Source organism: Manis javanica, chromosome 6 (genome assembly GCF_040802235.1).
Source record: "Manis javanica isolate MJ-LG chromosome 6, MJ_LKY, whole genome shotgun sequence".
Classification (NCBI taxonomy): domain Eukaryota; kingdom Metazoa; phylum Chordata; class Mammalia; order Pholidota; family Manidae; genus Manis; species Manis javanica.
The window spans coordinates 17,234,543-17,256,218 of NC_133161.1; the positions used below are offsets into that span (position 1 = coordinate 17,234,543).

General features: G+C 40.7%; 1 protein-coding gene across 12 annotated transcripts in view; it reads right to left on the reverse strand.

Annotated features, from left to right (window-relative positions):
* CALD1 (caldesmon 1) overlaps nt 1-21,676 on the reverse strand; it is a 183,319-nt gene that overhangs the window by 29,146 nt on the left and 132,497 nt on the right. For 6 of the 12 annotated variants that reach the window (XM_037019671.2, XM_037019672.2, XM_073238419.1 and 3 more), the window contains 3 exons: nt 7,612-7,758; nt 3,207-4,155; nt 1,837-1,914 (listed from right to left, as the gene is read on the reverse strand). In XM_037019671.2, the coding sequence (XP_036875566.2) occupies nt 1,837-1,914; nt 3,207-4,155; nt 7,612-7,758 (1,174 nt within the window). The remainder of the gene's footprint in view (nt 1-1,836; nt 1,915-3,206; nt 4,156-7,611; nt 7,759-21,676) is intronic. The other 6 variants (XM_017659379.3, XM_017659380.3, XM_073238424.1 and 3 more) reach the window with 3 other exon arrangements.

Genomic DNA, 21,676 nt, shown 5'->3' on the forward strand with positions numbered 1-21,676 from the left:
TACATAAGGCAACCACACAATTAGCTGGACAGGGGGAGAACTCATCATTCAGCTAGTAATTTATATATGTAATCTTCAACCAGGAATGATAGATTTTTTTTTGTTGCTGCTGTTAGCTTGGGTTGAATAACTAATCTGGAAAAAAGAATCCAAAAGTTGTGAGACACTGGAATGTGCTGTAGAGCAAACTGGGAAAGAGGCAGGTCTGAAATCATCATATCAGGGACATCATTGACCTTGGGCCTTATCTACAAAGAGTCAAAAGGATGATGTGGGTGACTGCTGTGGAGCCCCTCAAGGACACAATACATAGACATGGGATGCCTTGGTCACTAAAAGCAGATCATGTCTTAGTGAACTGAATTGAAATTTAAATACAGAATCCAACCAGTGCCTTCTCAGCGATCCCTTCCCCATGCAAACTTAATCTCCAAGCTCTGATTTCATGCCCTCTTCTCTCTGTACTTAAACGTATTCACCATGAAACATGAGCTTTATAGAAGAACCCATGTGGGACATTTCTGTTTGAGTTTAGTTCCAAGTAACTTTCATTTTTTGTAGATGAATGTGTAGGTGTTCTTCTGTTACAAAAGGAGAACAGTTTTTCCCGACATATTCAACTATTTCCTCAGCTGCCTCTCTTGAGCCAAATTCAGTTTTCAGTTCTTAACATTACTGTTTTCTCCTTCCTTTAAATGGGCAATGTTCACACCCAGTTTTCATTCCCCAGCCATCACAAGTTCTACTGGAAGCAGGCAGGAACATATATCTTAAGCAAAATAAATATAAGATGAACTAAGGGTCCTGTACTTTTGACTTGAATCTTACAAAAAACATGTTTAAGAAAATAACTATCTGCCTATTTTATCTGGTTATCTATATTCTAAACACAGATTTTTCTGTTTCTTGATTATATGCCGTAATGGGCAGAGAAATGTAGCAAGAGTTCATTTGAATTGGCCATCAATATTTACAATCCAGTCCTATGGGCAAACTAATTCAGGTCTTCTTACCTTTGATAGCCTAGTTTTAGCCCGTTCAAGTACTTGGAATTCATTAGAGTGTCAGAATTTTTAGGATTATTTGGGGCTAACATAAGCATCACGGCTAAAACAAGGTCAGGTTCTCTGATGTGGTATTCTGAGTAACGTTCCTTCTGCAGCGGCCTCTGGCCCACTGACTCGCTTACTTACCTACAGTCAAACACCCTGGCACTAGCACCTGTGTGTGCCTTGGAAATGCAATGCAGAACATTTTGCCGACCTTTTCTTTTTGAGAATCAAATATCATCTTCAGCTCATCAAATTTTCTACTGAGATGTGTGGGGGTGTTTTTCCTTTGAAAAGTTCAATTATTAATCAAAGCCAGTTGGAAATATTTCATGATTGAAATGAAAGTAGAATGGTGCCAGGAAAAGAGAATAGCACTGAGAAGAGTAGAAAGCGGGAGGGACTCATCAGAGCAGTGATTTTCAAGCTTTTGACCGTGATCCACAATAAGGAAAATTTATATCACATATTTATAAATGTTTTGAGGCTTTTGGATACCCCCTCGTCACCCCCACACACTATTTCCACCCTTCTTCAGGCTACATGTGCAACATTTACCTACAATGCCCTCTGATATTTTCCATGCTATTTCATTTTTTAAAATGCCAATTGACACATTAACTAATTTCAAGATGTTCTGAGTTGATTTCACCGTTCAATGAATCATGAGTCATGGCTTGAAAAACACTGGACTAGAGATTATAATTTTGAGCCCAACAGACCAGAAATGTCATGGAATGCTGCTGCCTGTTGCTTTATGATCAAGTTATTTCTCAATGATATTTACCTCTTCTTTTTTGAAGGTAGGCTTGTCTTCTTGGGTCTTTTCTCTTTTAGCTTGCACTTTAACCCCCTTTTCTTCTTCCTTGTTATTTTCAAGAATGGTTAAGGTCACTTGTTTAAAAGAAGCTCTTTTTAGCTTAGCCAAGTGAAGGGGTGCTCAGGTCATCCTGCATGTGGCCTGGGGTGACTTCTCTTTTGCTATCTCAGTGCTCACATCACCCTTGGTGCCAGTGGTTCTAAACAGCAACATAGGATATTTTCTTCCCACCAAAATGTTTTTCTCATGCAGCTACCCTCGTACTCACTGAAATCTAGCATGACATGGTGCTCCTGGTGCGTGTGTACAAACCTCATGTGGGGTGTGTGCATTTTGTTCCAGATTGTCTCAACTGTAGCTGTGCTCATGAGCCCCTTGTAAAAAGGAGGAGTGAAAGACAACTTCAGCACAATGCAGGCAGTGATAGAGAGCTCTCTCTGGAAAGATGCATATGCAGGTGTCTCTTTTGTCTATTTTTTTTTTTGGGGGGGGGTGCAGGTAGTGTTTAGGGACAGTGCTTTTCGTGCAGCCTTGCAGACAGAAAAAAATGTTTTGAGGCTTACAAACAGCTCCTCTCCAAATCTCCTCCCCCAAACACTATTTCCACCCTTCCTCAGGCTACACGAATTTATCTGTGGCCTCCCACTGGTAAAAGAAGCAAGATATATGCTCTGAATTACCAGTCGGTTATAAATTGATGCCACCTCAGATGAATGGCTTTCTGCAAGTCTACATGAAACTCAGGTCTACATGATGGCAAATCATGGTATTGACATTTTTAATAAAAGGTTTAAACTGGCTTCTTTCCCTCCTTTATTACCAGTTGATTTGAAGGGGGTTATTTTTACCTTCTTTAAATGATAGAGTCTGACATAAAGATTATTTATGTCAGTTTCCCACCCCAACTTTTTAATATCTTATTAAATGCAAACACCTGGGTGAGGTGAGGCATTGTGGTCCTTTTGCCTCATGTAGACCTATGGAGAGAGGTGAGCTGTTACCAGGAATGAGTTTAGATGCAGGTGTGGAATCATAAGTCAGTGCAGCACCACCACATGTGTCATCTTGAGTTAATTCATTTTTCTGGCATTCATAACAACCAAGCACAGAGCAATTAATTTCTCTCTGGTTTTCCTGGTAAATTCAGTTGATGGACTGTTTAGCCATTGATTGATTGCTTCATGCTTGCATATCATTATGGCCTAAAAAAATGAATGGCTTGCCAAATGATCAAACACGTGGGGCTGTAGGAATGTGCCTCAGTCCCAAATTTGAGGTGCATTACATTTCTCGTAAGTCACAGGCATCGCACATTCGGTGCAAAATGTTTACTGTACCTGTTTCTTTTGGACAGCTGTCTGAAGCTTATCCTCTTGTGCTTTCTTTCCATTTACCTGTTTCCCTTCTATTTTCTCTTCCACCTTTTCCCCCTTTATCTTTTTCTCTTGCATCTCGCTTCTTTTCTCTGCTAGCTGCTTTTTCCGTTTTTGCTCTTCTGCCTTAGCTTTCTCCTCTTCCTCAGCCTTCGCTCTCTCCCTCTGCTCTGCGGCTCTTCTCTCCTCCTCTCTAATCCTTTCCCTCTCCTCTGCCTCCCTTCTTTCTCTCTCTTGGGCAGCTGCCTTTTCTTCTGCTTCAATCCTTGCTTTCTCCTCTGCTATCTTTTGCTCTTGTTCAGCTTTAACTCTCTCTCTTTCTTCTGCCTCCAGCCTGACCCTCTCTGCCTCGGCTCTTTCCCTTCCTTCTGCTTCTAGCTTCTCGCTGGGGGTTGTTATCTCATCGGCCCCCTGTTCCCTCTCCTCCTCTACTTCACGCTCCTCTGCACTGACTTGCCCATTTTTCAACGACATCACCACTGTTTCTGCTGTGTTCTCTTCTCCCGTCACCTCTACCTGGTTGTCTTCGATGCGCTTTGGCTTCTCTTCTTCCTCTTGCTCCTTCTCTTTCTCGTCTTTCTTTTTCCCTTCATCATCCCTCCAGTCATTCTTCTGGTAGGACTTTGTGACTATTTCAGTTTCTTCCATCTCGTATCTTTCTCGGTGGCTCTCGCTCTTCTCTTCCTTCTCTGCGCTGTCATTTTCTGCTGTGTCGTTTTGCAGCCTCCTGCCGGGGAGCGACAAACCTGCATCCGCTATTGTTGGGTCGAACTCCTTCTGCCGCTCCAGCGCTTCCTGGAGGCGTTTCTGGCGCCTTTCCTCCCGCCGAGCCAGGCGCTCCAGGAGCGCAGCCTCGTCACCGCCCTCCGCCTGAGTGTTCGTGCTGCTTGTCTTGACCTCCTCGTCGGGCACACTGGACAACAGAAACACCAAAGACAGCTTGCTGATTAACCAGTCAGCTGAATTTGTAGCTGTCCCGTGCATGGAACTAGAGCAAATACAGGTCGTTCCAGGCCCATGTATCTCCCCTGGGATGTTACCATATGAGTACACGCCTGCCTGGCTTTCAACTGACAGCAAATGCATAGCTTTGCCCGGTGCCTTTCCTGGTCACTGGAGTCTACTCCACATGCCAGAAGCGCTCTGGGTGGTAATGCCTCTGGGAGCGGTCCTCAAACAAAAATTGCTGAGCATTAGTGTGTAACTACCTCGGCTCCCTGCACCTTTCAAGTTGGATAACGCTGAGGCATCTGTGCAGAGTGCGGCTCAGGGGTCCCCAGTGGAGTTACGCTCCAGATTCCCAAAGGGGTGACTTGCTTGGCAATGAAACCTTTATTTGCTTGCCTTCCCTTCCCTGTCTCACTTCCTCACACCACTACCGGTGTTTCCTGGGGTTGCTTTACAAATCAACTACTTGGGCTCAGATCTTTGTTGCAGGATTTGCTTCTTGGGAAACTCAAACTAAGATAGGACCAAACTGAAGTAATGAATGACGTCTTCTAGTATCATATAGCATTTTCCCGTAAGACCCAGTGACCTAGAGTTCCTGAGCTGCATTGGGGAACACAAAATGCTTTGAGAGGAAGGGCGTGGACATTGTAGTGTAGTGTGGCCAGTGACCCCGCACCCCCCATGGTAGCAACACCTAACTGCCCACTGCCATTCATGCTCTTCCTTCCAGGGTCAGGTGAGTGACTGCCAGTCAGAGTTGATACTTCCCACCCTCCCTTCTTCCTGGCACCTGGTGGGGCCATGTGACCAATAATTTCTAATTGCATGTGAGCAGATGTGATGTGCCCAGCCAACACAATTAGACCAGAGGTGCCTTCTGTTCCCTCTCTCTCTCTCTCTCTGTCTGCTGGCTAGATCAGAGATTATAAGGCCCCAGGAGTTGACAAGAGTCACAGGACTACTTACTAGTCAGAAACAGCCAAGCAGGACTGGTATGTGCATTAGACTTCTAAAATATTGGGCTCATTGTTATAGCAGCTGACATTACCCTAACTCATATATACACCATCTACATTCTTTGTCACCGTTTCCATGAGTAAAGGGTCCTTTGCCCTTCTTTACTACAGTAGACAGGAACAGTTAAATTTGATGTTTTGTTTAAAAAGAAAAATCTCAAAAACTCAAACTGTACCATATCCATCACCTCACTCACTGCTGCAGTATACTGGGCACTGCCTAGGCCAGGGGTGTTGGTCTCCACTGGCAGAAACAACCAGTCATGTGACACCAGGAACTGTGACCACAGTTGGAATGCTATGTCTTTGCAATGTTTAGAAACTCCATTAAATTTCATGGTTCATACTAAACTTGGCCCTTTTGAAGTTCAAGTTCACTTAGTTTTGGAAAAACACATTTCATATTTAACAACAAGAAATGGCAGGGTAAAGGCTAGATTTTAAGCTTTCTTGGCCTTAGCTGTTGTTGCAGGCCACTGTCTCCAGGAATTAGATATAGAAGGATTAAATTTCCCTGAAATTACAAATGGTTTAGAATTTAAGGGAATAGTCTCTCTCTATATATATGTAAGGCATTTGGATCAACTGAACTCAAATAATATTTAAAAGGTACCCCTGATTCCATAATGCTAGCCAGATAAAAGTACCCTTGAGTTGAGAAACCGAAGACTCTACTGAACCTTTCATTGCCTATTCGTAAATCATGTAGCAATTGCCAGTCGAAGTTGAGTACTGGTTAGAGTTGTTTAGCTCAAGAAGAACACTTACTCTTCTTGTGGCTAATTATTATGTCAGACGTTAATCACATGTTCTCAGAGCTGAACATGCTTCATTAAAAAAAACTTTGTATTTGATCAATAGCATAAGATAGCTAATAAAAATAACATGTAAAAAAAAAAAGAAACACAAGCAGAAGCAAGATTTTAAAAGCAAGAAAACTTCAGACCACTGGTAAATTTTTTTAGCATTGTTGATCCCTCACTAATAGCCAGGTTTAGGAAAGGCCTCAAAATGTCATTTTTAAACACCTTTCCCCCTCCCCCATCAGCTCAAGAATAGAAAAGGCAGTGAATGGCTATGCAGCCTTCCTCTATGCAGAGTGTGATATCACTGGGATATTGTCTCCCTGACCATAGTTAAAATTAGGTGCTTATTATGTGCATTTTGCATGCATTATTATCTCATTTAAATTTACAACATTCCTAAGAGAAGCGTGTAATTTTTACTTCTGTTTAACTGAAGAAATACAGTTAGTGAAAGGCAAGTTGGGATTCAAAGCCAGGTCATGAACTCCAGAGAACATACCCACCAGCTCTTCGCGATACCTCCTCCCTAATTGGGAGCTACTGTCCAAGGGACAAGGCCTCTATTTCCCCACCTTACCAGTATGTTTCCTTATTGAATTCATCCTGTCTCCCAGCATTTTCAAGAATCCTTTTAGAAACCTTCTGTGTATCCACTCAAATATGCGTTAAAGAGGCCAGAACTCTTTCCTTTCAATTTTCTAGATAGATTGAATTAAAGAAACTATCCACAGTGCCTTTCCAATACACACAAAATAAAACAAACTAAAACCAAAACCACATACAGGATCTTATATGGTGCCTTCATTATATTCAATCAGTATGCAGTTGTAAATCAAAAATTATTCATTTTCTCCATTTTTTCCCCCCAAAATATCCTCATCTTTTCTACACCTTGGGGCATATAAATGACATATGCTAGCTATTAGCATAGTGAACTGTGCGACCTTGAATGTGTGAACTTGTAAAAGCCCGTTTTGAAGAAGTTGAACCTTTTAAGTGTTCTCGCCTTTCCTGATTTCTACCAGGACCTGTATAGGAAAAAATGTGATAATAAACTCATAAGCTTCTTCGACTAATTACATTAAATAAAAATGGATTCTTCATTTTGCTGATTACTAGTTATCAGACAATATGGATTCAGGACAAATAAGACATTTGCAATTCATGCCTCCTTTTAAAATTCAAGTATTATCTGCTCTGGTAGGCCCAGAGGACTAGGAAACCAATGAATCTTTAGTTCAAAACAGATAGCAATAACCCTAAAGAATGAATATAAATAGCAGTCCTCCTTTAAAGATATAACCCACCATATTTCATAAATAAAAATTACTGGATGATACAATAGAACAAAATCCTTCACTTGTGGTGTGTTTAGTGGATGGGATGGTGGGAGAAGTGGTGTCTCAACGTCTGAATCAGTTTGACTGACGGTCCAATCCAACTCGTTGCCCTACAATGGCCACAAAATAATTAAACATGCTAGACTGAAAAAGAGTTGAGTAGGGCTGAGAAGGAATGCTTTGCCCAACACATTCCATTCATCAGACAGGCTAAGAAGCAACTTAGGAACATTCTCCATGGCGAAGAGTACGGTACCTGTTCTGGGCATTAACCTCCACCTGGTCGGTCACCTGCCCCAAGGATTCTTCCTCTTGCTTCTGCCGCAGCCTCTCCTGCCGGGCTCGGCGGCGCCGTTCCCGGGCGGCCTCTTCCTCATCGTCGTCGTTCCTCTGGTAGGCGATTCTGCAATGACACAAAGGAGACCCCCTGAGCATGCCAGCTGCAGACCATCTTCACCAGCATCTCGGCAGGATCAGTCCCGAGTCCTCTTCTGAACCTAACCACTCAGAGTTCTAAACCCGTGGTTCTGTTCCCTAATTGAGAGGCTTGATCTGACAAGTTTTCAAACTTCTAAGGATCTGAAAAGCCTTAGTCTAATAACTACAGAGGATTACTTACAATAATCAAGTAATCGTTTAAACCAAAGAAATCTACACAAAAGCAGGCTGCCTTTGGAGATCATATTAGCATATTCAGATTTCTTACTAAGCTGATTAGATTTCTCAACTAGCATGTAAGAATTAGAAGCAGAAATCCAAGACTTGAATGAAAAATAATCAACACACTTATTAAAAAGACTCAGCATGTTGTATGAATTATGTGTAGACATTGTCACAAAGGACAGAAAAGAATCAAGTTACCGAACCAGGACTTTGGCATTAGTAAGCTCAAATAGCTAATTAAAATCAAGAGGAGCACATCCTCTTTGTTTGGATTTTATTTTTTTCCTTACAGTTCCTTTTAACTGGAGACAGGAGGTGTTATTGACACCTGCCAGGTGGCTTCACAGTTGGTACGGCTCCCTCTCGGACTGCGTCTTCTGCTCTACACATGCTTTAGTGTCTCATCACCCAAACACTGAGCTCATGACGGTAGCCTGCAGGAGTGTAATTACAGGGGAACCTGAGGACTGGGGCTGGTGGACGAGGCACAAAGGGCTTCATATGCACATAGGCTCTTCAGCTTTTATAGTTTCATCTGATGCACATGCCTATGTAGGGACATTATACAATCAATATCACTATGTTACTTTCCCTTAATAGCGTATTCCCAAATAATGGGGAGCTACACGTACCCAAACTCAAGAGGAAAGGGCCTGCATGGGAACCTGGCTACTTCTGAAGAGGAATGCTTTTGGAGACGGAGAGTGTAAAGGTCTGGGTAGTGCTGGCTGGCCCAGGGGCAGGCTGGCCTGATGGGTCCATGGGCTGGAACGAAGCTGCACTGTATCAGCTTGCTGCTTTTTACCTCCGAGACTTAAAGTGCTTTTATTACAATGTTACATGTATATCTACAAACAGAAATCTAGACATACAAAGGTTTCAGCTCATAATTCTGATACAGTGACAAAGCTAAAATAATTTACAAGTGAAAGAAAGCAAAATAGCAGAGCTTGTACAACTGATACCAACGGTATGAATCTAATAAACCAATGTTGGTTTGCTGATGTTAGGTTTATAAATTAGGCAATTTTAGGCTTAGATCTGGTGCTTTAGTTCATCTATTTCTGTCTTATGACTTTAGGAATATGAATGCCATGCACGTTTTCATCCAGGTATCTTATAAAAAACAAGATGAATAATTCTGAAGATTGGTTAGTTTGTTCTTTGCTACTTCAGAAAATCTGACCTCATACCTACTAAAATCTTGCAATACTCTAATGCCAATATAAATAAAATGTCACTTACTAATTCTGTAAAACTGACTGGTTTATTTCCACAAATATGGAGAGAAGTGCAGTGGGATATGGTTAAAGGCTGAGTAGGTGAGGGCTCAGCAAACCTAGTTTCTAGAGCTGCTCCTACTAGCACGCGGCCCGTTCATTAACCTGAGTTCAATTTCCTTGCCTGTAAGTGTGTGACAATCAAATGAAATCTTGGCTATGCCATGATGAGGCATTCTACGGTGTAGTATTTTTGTTGTTATTAGGAAAGTTCAGTTGAGGAGCTGCTTTGTGAGGAAAGAGGAATTTAGACTTGCTGAGTTTAGGTGGTGGCATGACATGATTCGAATGTTCCTTTCTAATTCAATCATATTGTAGTTTGCGATCAAAATCCCTTCCCAGCAGTTTGGCCTCAGTCTTCAGATCCTTGGCCTAACATTCCTTTGGCTTTTTTCTCAGTGGACAGCTTTAACCACAGCAGGGAGAATGAGTTCTCAATGACTGCTTCCCAAACTAATCAAACATAAAGCCGTAATTTGCTCTTCTACATCTTTGGATCAGCCACTAAGTCTTGGCTATTACTTGAGACCTTCCTTTTCCAAGACAAGCAAGAGATACAAAAGCTCCATATGAGACAGCCTATGCTAAAAACAAAACTCCCCCCTTTCTAAAATGAAATCCCACCTGAAGCCCTGAATTCCCCCCTATACCTGAACAATTTGAGATGTTACCATCTTCTTCCTCCCCCCCGACCCAGCGTGCTTCACGGCTGGGTGCTGCTGGCTTTTAGATCTGACATGAACAAATTTGTCATCTAGCTGAGCCAGGACACACCCAACCTTGCTTCAGCTTAGATTTCTCCTCAGAGGAGTGGCCCGAACAACTAGACCATCTCCCTGTCTCTCCTACCTCTTCTCACACGGTATGGCGTGAACTTTACAATCACTCTCCATCCATACTGTGGCCACTTGCTTAGGATACACATGTCCCAGAGCTAGACTTTCAAGGATTTTTAATTACCATTAATAAAGAAACATATTAACATTGTTTTCACAGTTAAAAACAGGAGCCAAAATGGTCCCGTGATATTTTGAGTCACAACACTCCCCGTTGCTGGTTCAATGACGGATCAGTTGATTTTATAAGTGAAATGGTGTCCTTGCCGAATGACTTGAACATGTGTGGAAATGCTTCAGCTATGAGATTCCCTACATCAGTCCTTAGCGTGCAAGGCAAACAGTAGTTTCTTAGCCTTTAGGCCCTTCTCCCAGCGGCTCACCCTTCACACTACTGCCCCAGCTTTAATTACTTTTCTTTCAGAATTGAAGAGAACATAACTGCTTATTCTTTTCTGATTCCAGAAGGAACATACACTTATTATTTTCTTAGATCAGACAATGCAGAAGGTAAGGAAGAGAAAGTAAAAATCAGCTCCTGATCACACCATTTAGATATGAACATGACTAATATTCAATGTATTCTATCCAACATCTTCCTAGGCATGCACACAAGTTTTTATTTTTAACAAAGTGGGATCATGTTAAGCATATCATTTTGTAAGCAGTTTTTCTAGTTTACTTTAGTGACGACTATTTAAAGCACATTAGCAAAGTACCATTGCCAACAGCAACACTGTATTCTATCTATGGATGTACATACTAATTATATGGATATATATGATCTATTTTATTTTCTGCTTGTGGGAAGTTAAGATTTGTCCAACTTTATTTTCTTACAAACAGTGCTGCAAAGGACATAATTACAGTTACAATTTTACCACTTGTTCAAATACTTCTCTAGAAAATATCCTCAGAAGTTAGAACTTCTGAGTTTAAGAGTTCCTCATTTTAAAGGCTTTTCATACACATTGACAAATGGCTCTTGGAAAGGTATGTAACACCAATAGTGTGCCTGTGTGCTAATTTCACCATAAGCAGAATTTGTCCAAAAAGGCACACAAGGACACAACATCCTCAGTATATCCAAATGGTAGCACAATCTCTATCTATTTCATGCTTCAGTTAAAGGCAAATGTTAGCATTTCTAATTTTCTATATATCAGATTTAAACATTATTTGAAAGGCTGCTGACTAGTAAAAATCATAGTGAACCACCCACTGGACTGTAATAAAAATCCATTTGTTCCTTCTGGGAAGCTGCAGCAGATGCTAGCATTAACTAGTCCAGGGATTCCTCAGCGACAGAGACAACTAATGTTCCCACATGAATTCAGGGACAGTGTGGGACTTAAAGTTCCTCTGAATCATCTGAGAAAGATCAAACTACATTTATTAGAATTTTAATCAAATGCATTAATAAAAAAACCCCAGATAATGCACAAATGAAATGTAAAGCTCCTCTATTAAAAAAAAATATCTGACCAGAATCCATGACTTCCCCACCCACGCTGGGTGTACGAGGGTTTACTGTGGGTATCAAGCTTCGTTTCTCTGTAACTGCCTTTGCTCATCTCTTGGCGGACATTTGGAGAAAGGAATGACTGGCCTTCCTGCAGGAGGGCCAGTGCCACTGGTAGCAAAATGGTTCATTATATATTTGGGAGGAGATGATTTTGTGTGTGTGTGTGTGTGTGTGTGTCTATGAATAAGTGTTAAACAATCTCAAAAGCCCATAAAAATTACATGATGTTATTTGATTATGTCAGTGGTATGGGAAAAGCAGAGGGGACTGGCTTTTCTTCCATCCCCAGAACCACTGCTTAGAAGTTCTGGTGTTATATTATAAGAAAAAACAGATCTATGCATTGGGAAAACTCTCTTGGAATGCTGTGGCTTTTACACCAAAGACCTTTTCAGTCCTTACCACAAGAGCTCTACAGTCTCAGTATATTCAAATAACAAGATAATCATATCACATGCTGTGCCTTTTAGATAGAAAGTTCAAATAAGTAAGAGTATTGCAGGCATGGCAAATAAGGAAATCACTGAGGAATCAGGGTCTTTACTGGGATGATCTAAATGCATTCTACATGAGAGAAAGAGGAAGTGGCCGAAGCTTGCATAGGGAGATGCTAGAGCAGGACACTGGGGGTCATCTTGTCCTGGTGTCCCCACACCCCATCATCCCTGTGAAATATTTCTTAAGACTTGTGAAACGCTGTCAGAATGCTGACTGTAATTTCATCTACAGTCTATGTTGCTTTGTTCTGTTTTATCTCATGTTTCCCAGAATTTGAGGAATCTTGCCCTATTTCCCTTCATTTTGTCTTTTTTCCATTTTGCTGTTTTCTGATTTGAGACTCTAGTACAGCCTTAAAGTTTTCAAGTAAAAATGCTAGCAATAGTATTTTGTTAACAAAATAAGATCTCTTATCAGGAAATCATGTTTAAAAATAGAATAAGGAAAAGTAATAACCATTTTTATGGAAGGGTAGAGGCTGATTGTATTACATGTTTAGGAGCATGAAAGACCCAGAGGGAATGAAAAAGAAGTATAGTTAAATCTATACTGAATACAGATTTATAGATTTTATGTTGATAATCACAGTGCCACTTGGAATAATGAACTGGGTAACCAAACCAAACTATCTGTCAAACTTGGATTTGCAATCTTGCTATTCTTTTTTTTTTTACAGACATGGTATACATAGTTATTTTGCAATTAATTAAACAATATAGGTGATGACTTTCTAAATCAATTCACAAAGATATACCACTATTCCTGTCACCTACTGTACAGGACCTCACAGGTGAACCATTTTCTTATTGATAAACACTTCGGTTTTTTTCCAATTCTTCTCTGTTGCATAAAATGTCGCAGTGCCTTCTTGTGTACACTTGTGTTTCTTTAGGGAAGATATTTTGAAGTGGAATAGTATATGTTCATTTAATTTTAAAAGAGTCTGTCAGATTGCCCTTCACAGTAGTTGTTCCAAGTGACACCCCCTAGCTCTGTCACTTCAAGTAACCAAGTCAGATCAACACACATTAAGGTATTCCATTGCTGACTGATAGGAACAGAGGAAATATTTAATCTCCTATGTCTTGCAGTGCAGTGGTTTCTAACATTTTAAGAATGGGCAGCCTTTTAAAATATGAAGAAATATTAAGATATTATGACCATTGCTTATACTTGTTATTAATCAAATATTTTCTAAGGTGTCTAGAAATTCAATGATGCTGAAAAGGATTCTGTATCTTTAAACCACTGCATTTATACATATTTGAAGAAGAATCTTTCATACCTGACACAGCTATTCATCAACTACAGAAATACATGGTGTGGATATGAATTGGGGAATGTCCTTCGGTAACTTCACCACTGGAGAACCACTGGTGTATAGAGATGACAAGAGTGCCCTGGACGGACTTTGTCTCGTCACTTTTGAACCCTTTTGTGTCCTTCAACATTCCTCATGTGCGGTAAGCACACACACATATACAGCACACACTCAGACCCACAGGTTAAATGAGGAAAACCGTGGAGAAAATAAAAGGCTCAAGACACTGAAATGAGGCCCATTTATGAAAGACTGAAAGGCGTCCTCACTCAGGTCAAGGTTTCCAAATCTCTGTTTCCTTCATTGTTTCTGTCACATTCTTGTATTTTGAAAAGCGAATATTGCATCTAGAATTTCAACAGATCAAACAACTTTGGCACCCGAAAGGAGGATGCCTACCAGTAATTCACCACGTGAGAATTCACAATGACTTATAGACCAACAGACAGTAAGCCAAACCCTAAGATCAGCTGTCCTCTCTCTGCAACCCCTGTATCTCCACTTTCATGTAAGGAGTGGTTCAAGATGAAGGTGGTGTTGATTTCAGATTGCAACTGAGACACTCATTCCCAAAGATGGTCCTGCCACCAGGTTTTTGCAGCTGCCCACCCACAGTCCCCACAAAGACTAGACCCAGGAGGAAGGCTGCCTGGAGTTCACAGCCCCAAAGAAGGAGAACTTTTAGCCAATTACTTTTTTTTGATTTCCATCCTCCTTGTTTCTGCCCATGTCATTGTCTTCACCTGCGTCTTGCTATGGGCTCCAACGTAAAGAGTTAAAACTTCATGTGGTTGAAAATGTGCTCATCAGCTATTAGGAGGCAAAATGACTCACACATATTTTCATTATTCTTTTTCATGTACCAAAAAACCGCCAGTGATTTTCTTGCATAATATGAAATGTAAGCAAATTCTCCAAACTTATCCAATCAACTCTGTGAATTGCTCAAATGCTCTCAGCAAAATCTCAGGCAACGCTGTGATCAGGAGGGAAAATCCTGAGCTACTGAAATAAGTCATATTTGCCCTGCAGATTTACTGTACGTTTGAAAGTTAAAAGAGGTTTATAGAAACATTCCAGGTTCTTCGATATGATTTTGTTTATATGTGATGCCTGTAAAATGTTGTGGTTTCATTTAATGCACATAAGGTCCAATTCTGAATGTCCCTTTGGATTCTTTAAAAGAAAAGCATTAAAAATTATAATGGATAAAAAAATCAAGAAAATAAAAATATTTTTCATATTTTTATACATTTGGAAATGGATTAATAGTCAATAGTCAGTTGGTCTGTTAGTAATTAATGTAGGATAGAATGAAAGAAAGCCCACTTGATTTAGAATATATATATTTTTTGGTATGCAGAGAAGTAAATGTACGCTGAATTGCATTGCTCTGTCAGTGGTGTGTCTTTTACCTGGGTGAAGGCATGCAAGGAAATGGTACATTACTCTGAAGAAATTTACCCAGGAGGAGAGGTATGTCTTACTTCATCTGTTCCTCCTTCTCCCAACCCATCTCCTGATATACACATGTTTGAAAATTACTAAAGTTTACATACTGATCATAAACTTTGGTTCTTAATAGTGAGACACTGCATGCTCACACACTTTAGTGTTCTTTTCTACGTCGTCACCACCAGCCTTCCACATGCTTTATACAATGGTGACATCCCATAATCACACGTTTCTAACCACAGACCACGATAGGGAAACGCACTGGAGAGCTGAGTAGAAAGAAACATCAGACAGTGAAATGAAATCTCTTCACTGTGCCTCTACACACAATCATCAACTGGTTTTTAGCATCATTATGACTGCAACGTCCTGTTGAACAAATACATCAAGTCTGACTGATTACATCTGGTTGGAAGAGACCTGGGGAAGCCTGCGAGTTTTCATTCTGACTCAGAGATGTATGGCTAACTAAGGGCTTATGGGAACACAGCTCTCAGAATGGACCTGCCCAAGGGCAGGCAGATCCCTGAGCTTAGAGACTTATTTCTGAATTGCTGCAGGTTGTCACAGGAAATTTTAAACAGAGGGATTCTAATCGTTTGGGGTCAATATTTTAAATTAAAAAGATACCTATAAATGAGTGTACAGCACAGTACACCTTAAAGAATTATGCAACAAGCCCCCATCCCCACTCCTGGCCCACACTTAACTACCCTGCTTTAATAGCACTAACACTTTACGGGGAGATCCCTATGTGCCTCTCTTCAATCCCATTTTTATCTCTTTTTAATGACTACAAATAACTTCTAATCTGAATGAGGTTATTTTAATTATTCTCTTGCTTTTCTTTCTAGTTTGACCCCCAAGATATGAATCCCTAAATAATTCATTGTGTAGTTTTGCCCTCTTAGAACTGTATGTAATCATACTATAGGCATTCTGTGATTAGTTTCTTTCATACAACATTCTGTTTCTGAGAGTCATCTAGGTTCATCTGAATAGCTGTAGTTCATTACGATAGATGAGGGGCAAGATTTTCCAAACCTTTCGTTCAAGATTACAGTTTGGAGGGATAAATGCCTAACTTTTCATTCAACTGGTACCATTTTCTTTTTAAAACTCCATAGTTGGCTGGTGATTTTCAGTGCCAATGAAATGAATAGAATTTGGATTTACCTTCTTATTGAATTGCTATATTTCACGCATTTATGTTTAAAAGGAAGAATGTGACTGCCAAACCTATTAAACACAGATTTTGAAAGACAATTCCATGACCGTTTCCTGAGATAAACTAAAATCTAATTTTTTATGTCACAAACAGGACTGAGTTTACCCCACACATGCTATCCCACCCTATTACAATAATAAACTTGGTTAAGTACAAACGGTTCACTTTTAAATTTATACATGTTTAGAAAGTGTAGGTATGGAAAAAGAAGATTGGTGATGGAGAAGACATATTTTGATCCTCACTTGGGTATTCAAGGTAAACTTTGGTTGAAATGAATGAAAAGGAACAAGAGAAATGTTTAAGTGGCCAATAAGATAATTAAAGTAAAGTAACCAAACATTCCTCTCTTTCAGCCCTCATGTAAGACTCAACAGGTATGAAACAAGAAATGTATGAAACAAAAATAGAGATAAACCCAATTTTCTACCTCTGTTTTCCTTGACATTACCTTCCTTTATCCCCCAACCTAGGATTCTTTGTCTAATAAGGATCTTGGATAATAAGAATCTTAAAGAAATATGATCATTGACAAATGTAGGCTTTTAAAAATGTTATTGATCGTAAGTAAAATCTTACTGGGGGCTGTTTTCTGACTGCTGTATTCATTAAAGAATAATCTTGCTTTAATGCATGTAGTAGATATGGACAACAGTTCTTGGACTTAATTTTTTTTCAAGTAAAACATAGATAAAAAAATTCAGGCCCAGGTGTCTTTGGGTCTCTGCCAGGTGTCTATGACTGGCAACAGCATATTTTGCCAGCTTTTTCTCTTGCATAGAGGTCTGGACCTGGACATATGACTGACTAACAGCTGCCCCATAGCAGTGTGCAGGGCAGCCCCCACATTCCCACTGGCTGATCTGGATGCAACTGCATCCGACCACAGATATATAAACATGGAGATTCTTCTCATAGTGAAAGACTTAGTCTCTTAGAAACAGAAATTTCCAATTCCATCTTCAGGTGTAAACATATGGACCCATTTGAGATGTCCTATACTGGGTGTGACTGAAAAATTCAAGTCTTACCCCCAAATTTGAACTATTTCTGTGCTGCAGCTACAAAGGCCCATACTTTCACGTGGTGGAGTTGCAAATTATGGTACTACTATCACATCGGTAAGCATTTGACAAAAGAGATAAAGTGATTGGGAAAACAAAAATAAGATGTCTTTAAGCAGAGATTATGAACCTGTGCCTAATTAAAGGGAATCCCTGCAAGGGAAAAGTGGGATGCCAGCATGCCCACAGAAATGGTACTGGCGTGTGGACTGCCACTGCAGTCCCATGCCCCGTGTCAGCTGAGAGGCTTCCCAGCATGCTGGCTAGACAGGCAGTGCTTCTGCAGGGAAGTTTATGAGCGTTGGATTCTCAGAGCAGGCCTTCATGATCCTCCCTTTCCCCCAAAAGTGCCCTTCAGAGTGTTCCTGCTTCCACTCTCATTTTTCTTAATTGGGAAAAGATTGACTATTCACTTTCTGTTTCCCAGTACCGTCTTGGCTCCATGGCCTTCCATTCCGGCAGCACAGCCTCCCAACTTTTCCCTCCGTTCTTCAGCATCGGAAAGCGTGGATGTACATATAGGTACCACACTGGAGCACTGTTTCTAGCACCTCTGCTGAAAGACGCCACTGTCATTTTAACCCAAAAGCACATTTTAGGGTGATTATACCCCACCCCCCCCGGACTCCAGAAGGATTGCACAAACTTGACTAACACCCAGCTGGCTCAGAGTTCCTGGCCCTGTGCTACAAGGCAGTTTTGTTTACAAGCGGTAGCAATAGAAAGAAACTGAGTGGAGACAGGAAATGGAAACCGACGGGGCCAAATCCTGGATGTTTGGCCCTTTGGAAAGAACACTGATTCTTGCAAGGACTTGGGAGCCAACCACTGCTAATGGATCCAACCTCCCTTCTGCTGGGAAGAGAGGTCCGGGAGTGTGCTCCACCCTTGGTGGGTCATCTTCCTAAGTCAGCGGAACCCTTCCCGAAGATGGGCCTGTCCAATGTGGAGGGAAAAAAGCAGACACCTATTTGCTGTGATTTGGTGAAAAGCCAGCCTGACCGAACCAAACCAAACCACATAAAAACCTTCTGCCCTGCTCATGGCCTCCTCTGAGGCAAGAGAACACTCCTATGGAAATGTGAGCATGCTAACAGAGTGACATTCAATAACTAACCATTGAATTAGAATTACAGACAGCTGGAGAATCAGACATCCGGGGCTCTGAGAGTGGGAAATGTGGGTATAGAGACATGCTTGCACAGTACTGAAGTTACTTGATGGTATCTGTTCTGTACCAACAGATTTACACCCCAATAACAGATTATTAACCTATTAAGTCTTATGCTATCTTAAACCAAGGTAATTACCAGTTCCTTAAAATTGTTACCTGGTACAGGAGGTACTGCTTTAGTAGGAAAGATAACTGATTTCACTCTAAAGATATATTTTTTACTTACAAATTACAAAGTTAATAGTGTTGGCACTGGCTTAAGAGTGTGTCCATGCCTCTCCCCAGCCAAACCACCCATCCACATGGAACCTAGACTTTGAGGGGAAGACAGTTAAATCCAGGTGGGACATCAGACTGGTGAGCTCTGAGCTGCAAAGGGGGCTGCACAAGGGGGCTAGGTTCTGAGGAGGGGGTGGTGGGTCATGCACCAGATGTGAAGGTGGGGTTTTCACTTGCGGTGGTGGGACACTGGTGGGACAACGCTACTCTAACTGGAAAACTGACATGAGGTGGCTGGAATTAGCACACCCAGTCAGCAGACATTTATTGAACATGTACTCTTTTCAAGCCACTGAGGGTGAAAACCAAGATGAATCAAACTGCTGGAAGGAGTTTATATTCTTGTAGGGAAACTAAGACATATGCAAGGACATAGTAGGTAGAACGTGGAAAATATCATAGGAGATTTAGTGATGAAGTGGCCTAAAGTACAGGGGAGGAAGAAGACAATTACAGCTAAGGAAATCAGAGAGGGCTTCATGGAGAAACTGGTATTTGAGCTGGATCTTTCAGGACTGGGGGCTAGGACAGAGGGCTGGGGGGACAGAAGACGACGTTTCCACATACAGAGAGCTCAAATAGCAAGGTTGCAAAGTCAAGAAATATGGATATGGAAAAGTAAACAATTCAGTGTGGCCAGGGCTTGGAGGGCATGAAGGGCGTTCGGGAAGCTCCAGCTGTGCTTGGCGCATACAGAAGTACAGTTTCTAACAACTGGAAGACAAGCACCCATTTTCCAAAGCTTAAGGACAGAGGCTTCTCGCACAGCAGGGGCCCTAAGGAAGCACACAGGGCAGGTTTTCTCATTTCAGGGCCCACTCCAGGTGCTTTCTCTCACTCTGCAGCTTTCTCTGAGAAATGAAGGGCCAGCCATCCAGTATCAAGGGCTCCATAAATCTTGGCTGCAAAGACAAGACTTCGGGTTCAGCAAATCCTACAATCACTTACAACTTACAATCACAGCAGCCCTGTGGAGGATCCTTTAAGAGCAATATGCTATGGCTTTCAATTTTTCAGAGTGGCATTTATGTCCTTTTTTATTACTGACACCTTCTCCACTGTCCTGCACCCACTTTGCCCACACAGAGTTAAATCAGATTTTCACTTATTCTGCTTGTAAGTCAGATCCCAGGTGAAATCCATCACTGTAGCAAGGTGGTGGAATAGTAGGATCAAAAGTAAACTAGAAGGAATGTTGGAGGTTGTTTGCAATTCAAGCTCCACATTTTATACATGTAACCCAGTGTCTGGAAGTGAAGTGACTCATGTAAGTTACAAAATCAGGATGAGGCCCAGGTCTTTAGTTTCCATTACCTGTTTGTTTTCTAACCTATGCCACACACAAGCTCAAGCTTTCCTAGGGTGCTCCATAGATTGACAAATAACTTCAGTCATGTAAGCCAGAGATTGGCAAACTGTGGCCCAAGGACCAATCCAACCCACATCTGTTTTTGTAAATGAAGTTTTATTGCAACACAGCTATGCCCATATTGCCTATGCCTGCTTTCACACTTCAGTGCCAGAGTTGAGTAATTATGACATAGGATGTATTTCCCATAAATTTGAAAATATATACTATCTAGCCCTTTACAACAAAAAAGTTTGTTGACCCCTGATCTAAGCCAATGGTATCAAAATTTTTTCTAAAGTGTAATTACATTAGTTTAAAACAGTATATATATAATATACATATATTACATATATATACATACACATACAGTATATTCATTTATTTATCAGTTATATACTGATAGTATGTTTAAATGTTTATAGATTTATAAAACACAAACCAAAATTGAAAGGAATGGAGTAACAACAAAATAGAAAATATATTTAAAGTAATGTTTATTAACATTCATAATATTTTTTCTTGAAAATTCTGGGTTTATTATACTGTGATCACTTATTTGAAGGTCTGACTGTAAGTCCAATTTATTTTGGCATTTAGTGTTAAATGAAAGTCATAGCTTATTTTTAAAAAGCCCTGAAAAGACATGAAGATACAAATGGAAAGAACGCATCACTGGCTTGGCCTATTGAAGCATGATACCAATATATTCATTTTCCCCCACCGACCGTGCTGTTTTTTGATGAAATTTGCCTAGAAAATTTATATCTGTCCTTACATCAACCAGTTGTTACTTTAAAGTAATCCTAAGGGGTTTTCCTTTAAAGTAATCGTTTAGTTTTACGTCTTTAAAAAAGAGCTTCAAATTCATAGAAACAATGTCTCACTTGAGAGATTTTTAAAAAGATTAGAAAACGTTTCCATGGTGGGGTGTAAAGGTTACATCTTTTTTGACAACAAAGTCACAAAACAACAGGGTCATTTTTTTCAAAAGATCTCTCTTCTGCAGGGGTTTCTCCTGAAAAGCAGTTACATCTCTCTGTTGAAAACTTGTCTTCCCTAAAAGGAACAGGTTAAGCATGTGGCTCGGGCAAGTAAGTGCTCATTACGTGGTCACAGCATTAGTGACAGCTCCACCACACTCTCATAGTATCCTTAAGCTGGTACGATTAGTGCCACCTTCAACCTGCACCTTTGCAGAAATCCTTTTACATGCAGAAATCCAAGTCTCTTTCACAAAAGGTTAGTTTAGGTTAAACTAGGTAAGCTATACACCATCTGCAAATTCATTTACCCAGTTACATGTAAACTGTGAGGAGTCACAGTATGTGAAAAGTCAGGGGCTGTCCTCCCTCTAGGGGTAGAACTCCTGTTCTTCCCTCAGGACCAGTCACACGTGGTAAGAAACAGGGACTGAAGGTGCCAGGGCCAGGAAGCATAGGAGTGTTAGTCAAGCTTCATTTCCTGTTCTTTTAACTTCATTCATACCCTCTCGCCTTCTTTCCTTTGATCGTGCTTCCATGTACAATGTTGTTCCGTCTTCTCCCTTTTTACCTAGAGCAATCTTCTCTAACCCTCAAGACCAGTTCAATCGCTATATTCTTCTGTGATCTTACCAGACGTAATGGAAGCCAACTAGACGCAGTCTTT